General features: G+C 32.7%; 3 protein-coding genes across 4 annotated transcripts in view; 1 reads left to right on the top strand and 2 right to left on the bottom strand.

Moving 5' to 3' along the window:
* LOC125680424 (tetraspanin-9-like) overlaps nt 1–8,339 on the bottom strand; it is a 38,411-nt gene extending 30,072 nt beyond the window's left edge. Inside the window, exon 1 of the mRNA XM_048920016.2 lies at nt 8,295–8,339. The gene's annotated coding sequence lies outside the window, so the exon portion shown is untranslated. The remainder of the gene's footprint in view (nt 1–8,294) is intronic.
* Nucleotides 8,340–8,456: 117 nt separating this feature from the next.
* Nucleotides 8,457–10,647, top strand: LOC125680422 (peroxynitrite isomerase THAP4-like; the record flags this gene model as incomplete). The annotated part of the gene is made up of 4 exons (XM_056156640.1): nt 8,457–8,720; nt 9,427–9,592; nt 10,222–10,385; nt 10,508–10,647. Coding segments are annotated over 3 exons (534 nt in total), but the record flags the coding sequence as incomplete, so codon positions are not given.
* Nucleotides 10,648–11,739: 1,092 nt separating this feature from the next.
* LOC125680430 (uncharacterized) lies at nt 11,740–15,617 on the bottom strand. 2 transcript variants are annotated; one of them, XM_048920030.2, is made up of 6 exons: nt 15,191–15,617; nt 14,950–15,077; nt 14,659–14,829; nt 14,335–14,457; nt 13,711–14,237; nt 11,740–13,612 (listed from the first exon to the last, which is right to left on the bottom strand). In XM_048920030.2, the coding sequence occupies exons 5-6, from the start codon at nt 14,005–14,007 to the stop codon at nt 13,322–13,324; spliced, it is 588 nt and encodes a 195-aa protein (XP_048775987.2). In that variant the 5' UTR covers nt 14,008–14,237; nt 14,335–14,457; nt 14,659–14,829; nt 14,950–15,077; nt 15,191–15,617; the 3' UTR covers nt 11,740–13,321. The 2 variants fall into 2 exon arrangements, with proteins under 2 accessions (XP_048775987.2, XP_048775986.2); XM_048920029.2 differs by lacking the exon at nt 11,740–13,612 and having other exon boundaries at nt 14,022–14,237.
* Nucleotides 15,618–15,660: the final 43 nt, after the last annotated feature.

Below are 15,660 nucleotides of genomic sequence, written 5' to 3'. Positions count from 1 at the left end.
TCCTTTTGGGCTAGGTTGGGGCCGCAATATGGTGTCAAATTTTATGGGATAAAGATTGATAAAAAATATGTTTTAAAAATCACAACAGCTGAACATTGGCAGGGTCAAAGCGACTCAGGTGAGCGATGTGGTCCATGGGCCTCTTGTTCATTTATTGTTACCTACATGTAGTACTGGCAAATCAGTTGTGCCGCTTCTACTTATCCCTTTTTGCTCTCTAAATAGTAACAATTTGATTTATGTCAATTTTTCATTTTGATGTTTACATAAAAACAAAACAAAATAGAAGGTATTTAACTTCATATTTTATTCCAACACATTTTTTCATTTATAATGTAGCAATATTGCACGTAGTTAAGGGTAATATTGAAAATTTTCACCCCAAAAACCCATATTTTTTAACCGAGGCGTAGCTGGGGTTGACAAGGTTTTCTCGAGGGGTGAAAATTTTCATTGAAAGTTATATAATGATTTTACGAATGCAATTGTAATCCGTCATGCCAATGACAAAATTCAATTCAATCCAATTCAATTCAATTATTTATTGGCACTAAAGCACATTATATAAGAATGTGTTGTTAGCCATACATAGATACACATATATATTGATACATTAAAAAATATCAAACTGTTGAAAACTTATTTCTAACATTAAAACAGTCTCTGATGTATACACAGGTTTGTTTTGTAGATACAAGGTTATGTGGATTTAGTAAACAAAATAAGGTATTAATATCTAGTAGTTTTGAATGCATTTTTCTAATATGTTCATACACCGGACAATCAAGTAAAAAATGTTTTTCATCTTCAACAATAGTTTGACAATGAAAACAAAATATATTTTCTCTAGGAATGACAGGATTACAATATCGACCTGTTTCTACATACAACTTATGTGCACTTATTCTTAATTTGGTAAGATAAGAAACTAAATTCTTAGGAAGTGGAAGACATAAATATGGTTGGACTTCTAGTTTCATAACATCATGGTTGAATAATGTACTATAAAATGAGAGCTTACCACTTTGAGTGTTGTTAATATGTTGAAGTTCAGAAAAGAATTTATTTTCAAAGAATTTTTTAAGTTTAGGAATAAACATTTTACATTCAGTGTCAACGTTAACATTTAACATATTTTGTATTGATTTTATACAAGTTTGCCAGCATTTTTTATTTTCACTAGCCAAGTGTACATCTTCCAAGTAAGCATTCCTTAGTAAAACATTGTGATTATCATTAGATTTTGCTAAATTTTCCAATCTAGAATAGTATTTAATAGCAAGCTGGTATATTTTGGCATGAATAGGGAGAACACCTAATTCCATTTTTGTTGCCAAGTTTGATGCTTTATTATGTACACCTAAGATGTTTTTCAAGATAAAATTCTGAATTTTTTCAAAAGGAGTTTTATCAAAATTATTGGGGTTTGCATTAAAGTCAGAGATCCAAATTTCTGAGGAGTATGTTAAAATTGGGACAATAATTGATTCATATAGTTTTAACCACAAGTTTGGTGAGAGATCAGAGCCAAAAGGTAGTTTACGCTTCAAGGCAAAGTAAGCTTTTCTGGCTCTAGCAGCAAGATCCTCACAGGCATGTTTTAAATTGCCATTTGATTGTAAAATTATACCAAGTTATTTGTACTTATCAGTTACATCTATAGTAGAATTGTTATAATAAAATCCATAATTGATCTTTGTTTTCCTGGTAGAACAAACCATAACCTTTGTTTTTTCTAAGTTTACATGCAACTTCCATTCTATACAATATTTTGAAAGAGTGTCTATACAATTTTGGAGGCCTTCAGCTGACTCTGATAATAAAACAAGATCATCAGCAAAAAATATGTGATTAAAAGTTATATCACCTAAAGATACAGGATAAGTTACTACTTTATCAAAGTAATTTTCAAAGTCATCAACAAAAATATTAAATAAAGTAGGACTAAAATTGTCCCCCTGTTTAACTCCTAATGTAGTATTAAAAAAGTTACTACATAAATTTCCCTGTCTTACAGCACATTTTGTAGTAGAGTACATATGTTTTATAATATTGAAAATTTTTCCACCAATTCCCTTTTTTAAAATGTTATACAAAAGAGCTGGTCTCCATACAGTATCAAAAGCTTTTGAAAATGAACGGTCGTTCATAATTTCAAAATTTGACGCATTGCGAATGTATTTATGATGGTAGTTTTTGTCCTAACATATGAAGGGACATTTCTACAAGAAAGAGTTTCTGTAACCCCTTTGACCCTATAACATGCATTTGTTACTATTCTTCTTGTTTTGAATGAAAGTTCTCTGATATCTATGGTTATGTAACCAGTATTTGTTTTGTGTTCAAAAGAAAATAAGAATTTGTATTTCATGAATAGCTCCAAATTACATCTAAATTGTTATTTATTCGTCAAGATATGAATTCAGAACAATTCAGTGCAGGAAAAAATCATATTATTAAAAAGATTTGCATTCAAAATTCTCCTTGTTGGGGGTAAAATTGCATGAAATGCTAAATCTTTGTACCTATCATAAATCACAACACATACTACCGCAGAATAAATCTTTTCCCCGCTTCAGACAGATTGGTAGATAATTGATTGGATAAAAGCAACTCATATGACGCTCTAGGGTATGTTAAACATTGGGCACGCGCTTATGCTCCAAGCATCATTACTGTAAACAAAAGATGGTGGCGATTAAACAGTTTGCTCAGACGACCGAATTTAGAAGTCAAGAAAAAAATACTGAAAGTGAATTCCACCAACACAATTTAATTAAGAACAAGAACAAATCGGCAAACATTTAATTGCTTCGGTACTTAAAACCTCACAATGTTTTTATGACATGTCGACTTGAAATAAAGCTTATCGTATCTTAAACGATAAAAATCAGGATTGAGCATTTGAATATTTCGATGAGGTGCAATTGAATGAAGAGTTGGGACGTTTCTACGTAGACGCTAGTTCCGCGTGAATGGATTAAGATCTAATACTTTAATATATATGTTAATGAAATCTTTTTAAAAAAGATATTGAAACGGTCTTCAGGGAATAAATTCGTTAAATAGTCAGTTTCGGATGAATGGAATGAAGTTTGATATTTTATTAAATATGTTCATGAAATCTGAAAAAATAAATATAAAGAAAATGTCTTTAGGGGGATAATTTCGTTATACACTCAGTTTGGGATGAATGGAATAGAATTTGATATTTCATTAAACATATTAATGAAATTTTAAAAAGAAAAACATGTTCAAAAGGTCTTCAGCGGGATAAATTCGTTACACAGTCAATTTGGGGTGAATGGAATAAAATGTTATATTTCATTCAATATACTGGTTAAATCTTTAGAAAAAAAAAAGATATTGAAGAGGTCCTCAGCGGGACATACTTGTTACACGTGCAGTTTGAGACCCAATACTGAACCATTCAGTCGCCTTATCCATTACGAATTTCCAGTTCACACCCTGGATGACTCCGTACTATGTCCCAAACTGACTGTGTAACTGAAAATATACCAATATTGTTTCAATTGCTTTTTTCAAAGTAAGTGAGTGTATTTTAATTGAATTCATTTTGAATCAATTTTTGTGAAGCCAATTGAATCATTTCCTCAGCATCCTCCGCTACTTTGAAGTCGGAAATAAAATTTTTTTTTATATATTATTAGCATTTTGAAACAGAATTCAAATTGGATGAGGTATAGGACCACAAGACATTCCAAAGTTTAGGAAACAGAATAGGGGAGATAATTTAATATCGCTAGCTATAGGTCAGAAATAATAAGAGCTGCGTGAAAAATAAGTACATTCTATACATTATATTCAAGTTTGTTGAAATCGAGGCTCCGAGAAAGTGTGAGGTCAGAATATACAAGTTTCAAAATTTTACATCATACTACATGTATATGAGGGAGTTCTTTGGACGTCTTCTCAAGCATTCATATTTTCACTTGCCGTCTTCTAAATACTTAGATGGAATTCATTTACATTCATCGAAGAACTGTTTATGTTGTGTAATTTTATTCTGATTTTATAACATATTCCTAAACATTTATCAAAAATATGATCTTGGATTGTTGACTGATTATCACAGAACATGAAATATTGGTGTACATATTGCATAGTAGCTTTTATAACACCCCTATCCTCAAAAGTTACACTATTCCTTTCGATGACATAAAGTTAATGGTACAGTGTACATGTATACGGAAGCCCATTTAGGACCAATCAAAAATATATTTCTAATCTCAAATAACGAATTTCAGAATTCGTTATTTTGATTTTAATCGTTATTTCAAACATTAAAATTCGTTATAACGGATTGAATTCGTTATAACGAATTTGTAAACTTCGTAATAACGGATTTCAGAATTTGAAATAACGAAGTCAATAATTATTTGAAATAGCGAATTTCGAAATTCATTATATCAAATTGCATAATTCGTTACAACAAATTTTTGAAAACTTGTACTGATGAAAAGGTGAAGATAACGAACAGTGATCAATCTCATAACTCCTGTAAAGAATATAAAATTAAGAGTTGGGCAAACACGGACCCATGAATATACCAGAGGTCTTCACGCAGATCAGCAGCCTGATCTTGCAACATCTTCATCCAATTACATTTTATTAACTACTTGTTTTAACAAATAGAAATTAACTTGTTTTAATGAATAAAAATCCGATTTAATGAATTGAAAAATCTATAATTTCAAATTATTTAATTTATTCTTACTAATTCTGCAATTCGTTATCATGAACTACTTACTGATATGATATCAACAATTTTATAAATCGTTATATCGAATTTGACAATTTGATACATGTATAATAATTTTTAAAATTTGAGTTTTCAAATTTTATTCGTTAATATAAATTTTGAAATTTGTTATAACAAATTCTACAAATTTGTAATAACAAATTAAATCTGTTAACGAATTTAAAAGTTTGAAATAACAAATTAAATCTGTAATGACAAATTCTGGAATTCGTTATTTCAAAAATGTTTTAGAAAGGTCTTAAATGGGCTTCCGTACATGTATCTCTCATAGCAACAATAATGAGAGAACACGGAAGATTTATTGTAACGACCTAGTTATAGTATTTCTACGGAAGCCCATTTAGGACCAATCAAAAATATATTTCTAATTTGAAATAACGAATTCGTTATTTCGATTTTAATTCGTTATTTCAAACATTAAAATTCGTTTTAACGGATTTAATTCGTTGTAATGAATTTATAAACTTCGTAATAACGGATTTCAAAATTTGAAATAACGAATTCAATTTGAAATACCGAATTCTGAAATTCGTTATATCAAATTGCATAATTCGTTACAACAAATTTTTAAATACTTGTACTGATGAAAAGGTGAAGATAACGAACAGTCATCAATTTCATAACTCCTATAAAGAATAAAAAATTAAGAGATTGGCAAACACGGACCCGTAAATATACCATAGGTGGGATCAGGTGCCTGATCTTGCGACATCATCCGACTACATTTTATCAACTACTCGTTTTAACAAATTGTATTAATTTGTTTTAATGAATCAAAATCTGATTTAATGAATTGAAAAATCTATAATTTCAAATTATTTATTACGTTCTTATTAATTCTGCAATTACTTATCATGAATTATTTACTAGTTTGATGTTAACGATTCCATAAATCGTTACATCGAATTTGACAATTTGATATAACCATTTCTAAAATTCGTGTTTTCAAATTTAATTCGTTAATATAAATTTTGAAATTTGTTATAACAAATTCAACAAATTTGTTATAACAAATTCAATCCGTTATAACGAATTTAAAAGTTTGAAATAACAAATTAAATCTGTAATAACGAATTCTGGAATTCGTTTTTTCAAATTCAAAAATATTTTTTGATAGGTCCAAAATGGGCTTCCGTAGATTTCAATATATTGTGTCACTTTTGTAATATAGTCGAACCATCAGCTTCTGCTATATATTTGTCGATGAATTATGAATTTTATTCGCTGTACTTTTATATGCAGGATCATTGTGCATAGCTGTAGTACATGTAAATGACCCAAGTTTTAGATAACCGGTTATGCATCGTTAATGAGATCGGAAGGTTTATGTTTTGGGAAATGAATTCGGTAATGTCAAAGCAAGAGAAATCATGCATACTGAGAAAAATCTTACGTAATATGTATGTTTTGTGCCTTTGTGTTATGGCGTGAGATTTCGTGCGTGGAGACCGGGGAACCTCGTAATGAATATCACGTTATACGACACGAGACTCCATCAGGGCAGGACAATCATCTTAAGCTAAAGTATAGTCTACGCCTTCCATATCACAGAACGTAATATCAATATATGTAGGGGTGTATTGTCTACCAATCAAATGTCACGAGGGGGATTTATGTTAAGCATAAGGATGTAAAGACTGCAGGATTTCCATGCGTAGACGATAGTTCTATAAGATGAAATTATATGCATGGAGACAGGAATCACGTGCTTCATGTTAGGGTATTTTGCAGACCCACAGGGAAGTAAAGAATATTTGATTGATGACAGAGATATTGTACAAGTGCAAGGTTATGGAGGCAGATGGCATGAAATTAAATCCAAGTATCCATTGTGACAGGAATCGCATGTCAGTTATAGTGTTGGGAGTTACTTAAGAAATAAATTTCATTTTGTATTATTTATTTCCAAAAGCAGTGCTGCTTATAGGTTGCAAATACATGTAACATATATTACAATAATAACATAAGTGAAAAAGACATCAATAAGTTATAATAACAATTTGTAAGCACAAAATAGAGCATAAAGGACATGTGTATTGATATGTTGAGGATAAACCTCTTTATGTTGTGACCTCTGATTTTAGTTTACAAGCTTTATATAAAATTTCCCCAAAATTACACATAACACTTGTAAAATACAGGAGGGTCTGATCTGCAGCGCTTCTTGCCAACGTGTTTCACGATTCATGAAAAGTATGCCGGTGTGAAGCGCTGCTGATTCAGACCTTCGTGTTTTGTCCCTTATATTTACAATCTATATGCGTTTCAGTCGGAGTTCTAGCCGTTGAAATAGACGTATTATAATTGGCCCTTGTTCACAACTGCGGTGTATTCATGCATGATGAAATAGTTATCTTGACAATTTTATAGATACCAAAGACGAAACATTGGAAATAAAAAAAAATTGACATCAAAAGTGGAGTCCGGAAAATGCATAATCTTTCCTGTAGAAATTTAGAGACAATGCCCACTACAATGACATTGCGATTGATAAAATACAAAACTTTATATTAGTGCACTAAAAATGCAATTTTTAAGCAGAATAAATGTATTGAAAACGACACGACAATAGTCAATTTAAAGGAAATTACGGGTATTGCTGATCTTCCAACGAGAAAAAAGAGAAATAGCAAAACCCACCTGGAGAACAGTGGAGAAGGAGAACAGAGGGTATTTTTGGGTTGAGGCGAGGGTTGCGGCCGCGGACATTGGTGACTAGAGACGTTTCGTGGATCCATGCCTTCTGTGCCACAAGGTGACGGGGATTGTTGACACTCGCCCTCACTCTCATTCGATTAAACGTTTTATACAAATAGTGTATTTCTTCCATTTTTGGCTCATCAATCCCTCTTTCTTTTTGGGAGGAAACGGTACGAACTTGCGTCATACCCCCTTTGAAAATTTTCTTGATCTGCCCCAGAATGACTAAATGGTATTGATTTCATCAAAATTGACGATAACATAGCGTCATATATCTTTCCCCTCTACAATTTTAACTTGGTTGGTATAGTTAACATTTGTTATTATCATACTTTCTTGTAAACTATTCGAGTCTGATTGGTCGAGAAGCATTTGAAAGAAACATAATATTTCCCTCTGAGAATATAAAGCACGCGCTCCATGGCCAGGATGATAGTTTCTAGCAACGGGAACATTACTTGACAACGGGTATTATAAAATTTATCACATTCGTCAAATTTATGCACGTATGGTTCGCCGTGCATTTTTAGACGACGTCGTGTGAGCGTGTAAAACATGACAGTGATTGATAAAATGTCAACAGATGTAAGTCTGTCTGCTTTGCTGTTTACATAAAATTCGGTATAATAAAAGAAATATTGCATGTAGTCGAGTGTAGCATTGAAATTTTTCACCCCTCAAGAAACCATTGTCGCCTCGGTTGACAATGGGTTTTTTCGAGGTGAAAATTTTCAATGTTACCCTCAACTACATGCCATTGTTTTCACGGTTTCTTTCATTGAGAAATGATCTTGTTGTCATGGACACTTACCTTGTTACGTGTCCCGTGACCGTGTATACATAAGCCTTTTCACGTTAACTGCGGTCCTGTTTTCAGCGCATGCGTATCAACGCTTCCGGACGGCATTCCAAAGTTTACATTACCACCGTAAATATGGTTATACAGTGCGTGTTCAAAGAGACAAGGAAGTAAAGAGAAAGTGAAAGATGTGAGGTTTTTTTCCGTTTCCCTAAGGACAGGAAGAAGAGATCAGCTTGGGTTAGAGCCATAAATAGGGATGATTGGACTCCTAATGAGTACAGCAGAGTGTGTTCCGAACATTTCGTGGGGTCATGGTATAGTGACGACCCTGCAGACGAAAACTATCGCCCAACATTATTCGATTACAAAGTTAAGCCACATTCGGAGTCAAAGACTGGCCGCAATGACAGACACAGCAAAAGAAATTTACTTCAGGTGATTTTATAAATATATTTACATACTATTCCAATTGGACGTACTTAATCTAGAGACGAAAGGGCTCATTAGGCAGGGGTGTGATTTTTCCTCTTTTCAGAGGAAATCCTCTGATTTGCTCAATTTTCGAAAAAATGAAATACTCTGGATTTGATCTAAAGTGACAGAAAATGATATTTTTCCAGGTAGGGTGAGGTGTTTTCCTCCCTTTTTCATGACCAGTTTTCCTCTGATTTCTGGGGAATTCAGTCATATCCCTGTTAGAATAAATGAGTTCTGTCAAAAATTCTTTGTTGACCTCTTTAATTGAAATCTATTCATCGATCAAATTTGTTACCTAACGTGCTTTGTATACTCTATTATTTATACATGTAAATACTAACGAGTGCATGTATAAAAAAAAAAGTAATTGTGAGTGCATCTTACACATTCTTAGACTAACTATAATATATATGTAGCTTATAAATGAGAACATGTCGGTATTAAATACGGAATTTCTGAAGGTCCGTGCTTGATGCCCTTTTCACAGATTTGTATTGTTTGTAGATTTTTTTTTAGATCAACCACTGTTAGTTATCTTCACCTATTTCAGCATCTACACAGAAATTCACATAGATGTATAGCAGCATTAGAATTTTTTTTATTCCATTAATAAACCTTTATTCTTACAACAATCATATACATATGAATCTTTCCTTAAAAACAGGAGTTGAATGAGCAAGAGGAAAGAGAAACGCACACTCTACAGCAACATCACAGGTTTAGTCTGTTTTCACACAGCTACTGTCACATAGAATCAACAAGTGAAGATGCTCCACCCGTTCAAGAAAGGCCATGCATGACTTGCCTACTGATGATGTTGGAAGAAAAAGGTACAGACGTATAGGGTGTATAGGAGCACAGTGGTTAGTGCTCTCACTTCTCACTGCTGTGTCAGATCCTCGTGATCTGCAGTGGTTGTATGTGAGGGGGTAAGGTGGTCACCCGCTCAGACACGGGGGTTTTCTTCGGGTACTCTGGTTTCCTCCCACTGAAATCATCCCCTCGCGCCAAAATCTGTGCAATAAAGGACCCCATTGGAAATAAGCTTTCGAGCTTTCATGGTTTATCCTGGGTATTATATGTATGTATTTATGTATATACCGAATAAACATTTCTTTATTTATTTTTTATATATTTATTCAGAGCTTAGTTTGAAGTATACAATTAATATTTTTTTTCAGAACATGTACTCTTCTTATGAGTATACTTTTGAATTAGTTCTGATAAAACGTTTTTTTTTTTTAATGGAAACACATGCACAAAATTAATAAACATCAAGTGTAGAAATATTTAAAACCAGTGTCAGAATATATGAAAAAACATTGAATCATTTATATGTGTATTAATCAATATTCAAATTACCGGTATTTATTTAATTTTGTTTTACATGCATTATTTATAATGTTCAATGCAAGCTGGTTTCTTCCAGAAAAAAAATCTGTATGCAATTTTTTCTTAGGTATGCAGTGTGAAACAGACCCTTTGTTGACAGAAAATGAATCATTGAAGCAACAGGTGAAAGAGCTCCAGAAAGAAATGGAGTTTCCAGAGAATTGCGAATGATAACAAGACCCGCTTTTATACTGGACTTCCCTCATTTGCTGTGTCCATGTGGCTTTTCAAGTATGCTTATTACTTAATAGTGCTTCCACAATGATTTCAATATCAAATTTCTTAATTTTCTCCCATGATTGAATGAAAGTGCATGTACATGTACTGACATTTAAATTTTCACTCACTTTTAGTTTTCTACGGCCAAAGGCAGAAAAAATGAAGTATTGGTCAGGACCAAGCACAGATAAGTCTTCCGACCGCAAGGGAGCTTCAGCGGGTTCATTAGATTTGATTGATCAGCTGTTTGCAGCTCTCATTAGACTTAGGGTTGGACTCTTGACCAGTGACATTGCTGAACGCTTTCAAATTTCAGAGGGTACTTTTTTGAAATATTTTTCCACCTGGATCTGTCTACTTTGGCAAGAATTAAAATGTTTAAATCCTTTTCCATCTCGAGACATTATTCAAAGAACCATGCCATCTTCATTTAAAACCAAATATCCTTCTGTTCGAGTTATCATTGATTGTACAGAAATTTTTATACAGAAACCATCCAGTCTTGACAACCAAAGTAAAACATTTTCAAATCATAAGCATCATACTGACAAACAAGTTGATGATACAGGTATTTCAAGTCTCGATTGAAGTCAGCATTTCGCAAATTCTATGGTCGTTATAACGATCTACTTCGTCCGTACAACCTCGCATTGGGTCAAATGCTGTCTGACGTGTTTCATACCGATTGTTAAGCCGTTCTTGGCACACTGCGGATAACTCCGTTTACCTGATCAGGATATAGGGCTCACGGCGGGTGTGACCGGTCAACAGGAGATGCTTACTACTCCTACGCACCTGATCCCACCTCTGGTGTGTCCAGGGGTCCGTGTTTGCCCAACTATCTATTTTGTATTGCTTATAGGAGTTATGAGATTGATCACTGTTCGTTATCTTCACCTTGCATCATACCACTGCAAAATTTTTGATAGCTATTAGTCCATCTGGTGTCATAACATTTGTATCTGATGGCTGGCCTGGGAAAACATCTGATAAAGAACTTACAATATCATCAGGTTTAATTGAGTTGTAAGAGGAGAATGATATTGTTATGTCTGATAAAGGTTTTACCATTAGGGATGTGTTGAATAAAAAGAAATGTAAGTTAAATATTCCACCATTTAGAGGAAGTGCACCACAGTTCTCTACTGATGAAGTTTTTGAAACCCAAGAAATTGCTTCTTTGAGAAGTCATGTTGAGAGAAGCATAGGCAGAGTTAAATTTTTTTTATATTTTTGATGGTGTTATGCCACTTACACTTAAGCCTCTTTTGACCAAAATGTTTCAAGTTGCTTGTTGGCTAACACATTTTGATGTTCCTCTGGTAAATAACTAATTTGTCAATTACTATACATTGTATAACATAAGTCAATTTTTCAAATTTTATTTGGAGTGAATACCAGTACAGTGTATCTATAATTATAATCATTTAAGATACATGTATATTGATGCCAGATGACAATTTCCTCAATAATATACACGTATATAATTTTTCCTAAGAATTTGTCATGGAAGTATTGCTACTTTAACAAGACAATATCACAACTTGTGGTGTTATTTTTAAAGAAAATTTAAAGTTTAAAAATCACAAGATATATTGATAATTATGAATATTTTTCTATATGTTATAAAGGTTTACAAAACAGATATTCAAGGAATGTGTTGTCAGACCTTTATATACATGTACTATCAACATTACTATCATTAGTAATATAACAGAAAGTAAGATTTGTATTTTTATACATCTTATGAGAGATGTCTAAAGGGGAACAACTCTTTAATCTTTAAGTGATCTGCAAGTAATGCTGTTAAAATTGTTATCATATTTTTAAAAAAACAAAACAAAGGAAGAGGGGAAAAGGACTCATTTTTTGCACAATTTTGTTACAGAGGACTTTCAGTATCTTGGTATAATTTTCTCAAGAAGGGAAATCATTTTATGCTTGTAAATCCTGACAATTTTTTTTTTGTCTTTGACTGTATGTTTGTGTTAAATATGTTGATCTTATGAATATACATTTATTTAGTATAATTTTATGATATATATTTTGTACATATTATGCAGTTTATGAACATTTGTTTAAATATCTGAAAATTATTGATGCATTTTTTGAATCAATTAGAATTCATGTAACGAAAAAACTTTAAAATGAGCAAAGTGTTTTAACCAATGTGCCAAAGCATTAAAGAAATGAATATAACTTAAATCCAGATTGATTTTCTTTCCTTTCTATCATTTAGAGGTACAGAAATAATTTTTTTGACAACAATTCATGTGCTGCTGTACTTGAAACTTTACATACATAGTGTGTAACATGCGTGTTATATTTCTTATAAAATTGCATTATTTTTGCCATCATCAAATTAAAATACACCCTGTCGACAGTGGTTTTGGTTTCTTTTTTAGGGGTGAGCATTTGTCTGGAGTTTTGGGAATCTGTATAAAGAAATTTAAAGACATGAACTCTGAATTAAAATAAAAACAGGCCCATAGACCAGTTGCTCACCTGAGCACTTTCTATAAAGAAAAGCAGAAATTAGTACATTTATATTGAAAAGTTTGAATATATATAAGTGGTTTAAAACTACCCCCAGGGGTCATTATATGAAGAAACTTGAATCTACACTAACTAAAATTGCTTCCATATTGTTTTGACTGATCATGAATTTGCTGTTCTTGAGATTATTAAATATACTTCCTGTGTATTCATAAGGTATATATAACTTTGATCCCCTTTAAGGCTGTTGTGGTACTGCATTAAGCCGGGGATTATGATTTGAGAGAACTTAAGTTTGCACTCTGTAATGAAGCTTTCATAAAGGTTATATCTTTTCTCGCACAGTGGTTCTTCAGAAGAAGATTTTTAAGTTGAAAATGTGAAAAGTTAACAGAATACACAAGCCAGACAGATACCGGACACCCTTCAATTAGAAAAGCTTGCTTTAGCCTTCAGTTCAGGTGAGCTAATTCATTTTCAGAATAAAAAGGCAAAATATGATGAACAAAAAATTCAACAAGTTTTGGCATCATGTGTGTACAAAATTCAGAGTCAAAGTAAATTCTCTCTATAAAACAGTTGCTGTCCTTGGCAGCCATCCAGACAACAAAATCACCCCATGGACACCCCATTATTGCCATTTCACCCTGAATCTGAACGTAGTATTTATGATTTCGTTTCAGTCTTGGTCCTTCTGGGGTATCCTCCAAACAAAACCTCCCTTTCCCAGCTAGTTCATGGACCTATAAATAATAATAAAATGTAAATATATATATATTTATATATATAATAACTTTAACAAACTGACAGAATGAAAGACATTAATACCATGAAAAATTACCTCTTTTCCCACAATTACTTCATTAGAGATTGAGTATGGGCACTTAATCTCTAACACCCCTCTCTCATTTCCCATGGACATGGACTTATCATTTACCCATCCATCACTGCTTGCACCTAAAAATGCATGAGATGGGTAAATGGTAAGCCCAGATGCCTCCACTGTCACATCAGAGACTGTATTCTGCAGAGTCAGGTAGTCTTTCACTGCTTCTTTCTCATGGTCTACACCCCACTGGACTGGACGAGGAAGTATTTGATATCTTTGATATAAAGAATAATACGCACTATAATTCATATGTAAAAATAGAAGTTAGTTGAAATACTGAATTATTATAGTAAATTTATGTTTATAATAGTAAATAATTTGGTCCACAAGGTTAGGTCCAGCATTTAAAATGGCACCAAAGAGAGAACTCGTGATTCTCCCTTTGTGGAGTTCTCTCCAGAGGGAACATGATCGTTGACCTTTTGTCCTTTTCTCTACATAGGCGCTCAGATTTTCATCAATTGAAATTGGGATTGTCACTGTAATGATATGTTTATAAATGAATCTTATATCCATGGTAGATATATATATTTTTTCATTATTTATACATTGTTATTTCTACATTTTTTTTCTTACAATTCTTCTTAGACAAGATCAGTGCTTTGGATGCCATTTCTAATGGATCTTCATATGTTTCCACCTCTATCTCCCTCTCAGCTATGGGGACATCATCTGGGATGGTCCACAAATGACTCATACCTGAAATATCATTTTGTTAGCAAAATTAAAATCATAGAACCTGAAAACAATTTCGAAGTCTGTACTGTGTCTTTCAAGTAATTGACAGTTGGTTTTCTTTACATTGTCCTTCCTAACTGAGACACTAGCTGATATTTATTAATAGAAAAAAATGTTTAGAATGAAAGTTTTCAAGATAAATGCCAATTACTATTCATGTACCTGTACTTGGAAAAATTTCCTTCAAATTTCTCAACTGAAGGAGTGTAGCATTTAAATCAAAGTCTCTGTGAGTGGTATGGCGAGGGTCAAATGAAGTATCCTCTGTGTCATTGGTGTCGCTGTCTGTCTTATCCTCTTTAGACTTCCTTTGGCTCAAGGTTTCTAGTGTACCTGTTTGTGTGGGTTTTCTATTACTAGTCGGTTAAAGTGCTACAAAGTTCATATGTTTATTTGGTTATCTGTAAATAGTCAGACTATAATTCAAATTTACTTACTTACTAATCTACTTACCGTTGGGTTTGTTAGACCTTCCTGTGGGTACCACCCATTTGCAAGACATACTTGTGCAGCTTTCCTGGGGTTTGGCATGGCTCAATGCAAAGAGTAAGCTTCCAATATGACTACAGCTCTGCCCCAGCCTAATTTGAAAATACACATGTCCTAGATTTGAGATGATATACATTTGTACCAATATTTAAGAAGAAATCGAACAAGTAAAAAAAATGTTTATAGTAACACTGAAAATGCTTACCCCACAGGACATTGACAATATCCATGATGTATACTTGTCCCTGACTGTCCATTTCGAGAGATGCAAATGTACAACTGGTAGTGATGTTCCTTCATTGAAGTCTGACACTTAGCTCTGATGTACAGTATTGAGGATTTTATCTAAAAATCAAATAAAGAGTATTTGAAAGACCCAAGTTTACAACTCCTACAGTTTTATGATAACACAATTTGACAATTTTAATAATTTTTATGCATATAAAGACAAGTACAAATGATCATCACTAAAAATAAAACTAAAAAGACTTCAGTACTACACCAAAAATATTCACATGCCATCTTCATTTTAAAACTGTCTTTAATACCATGACTACATAGCTCTTTCATTACAAACATGTACATGTAGTTTAAAACATGTAAAATACATGTTTAAAGATGTTACTAAGATTTTATAGTGTGAAACCTTTATCTGGAAACACAAATTTACACAAT

Source organism: Ostrea edulis, chromosome 2 (genome assembly GCF_947568905.1).
Source record: "Ostrea edulis chromosome 2, xbOstEdul1.1, whole genome shotgun sequence".
Classification (NCBI taxonomy): Eukaryota; Metazoa; Mollusca; class Bivalvia; order Ostreida; family Ostreidae; genus Ostrea; species Ostrea edulis.
This window is presented reverse-complemented; position numbering and strand designations above follow the sequence as displayed.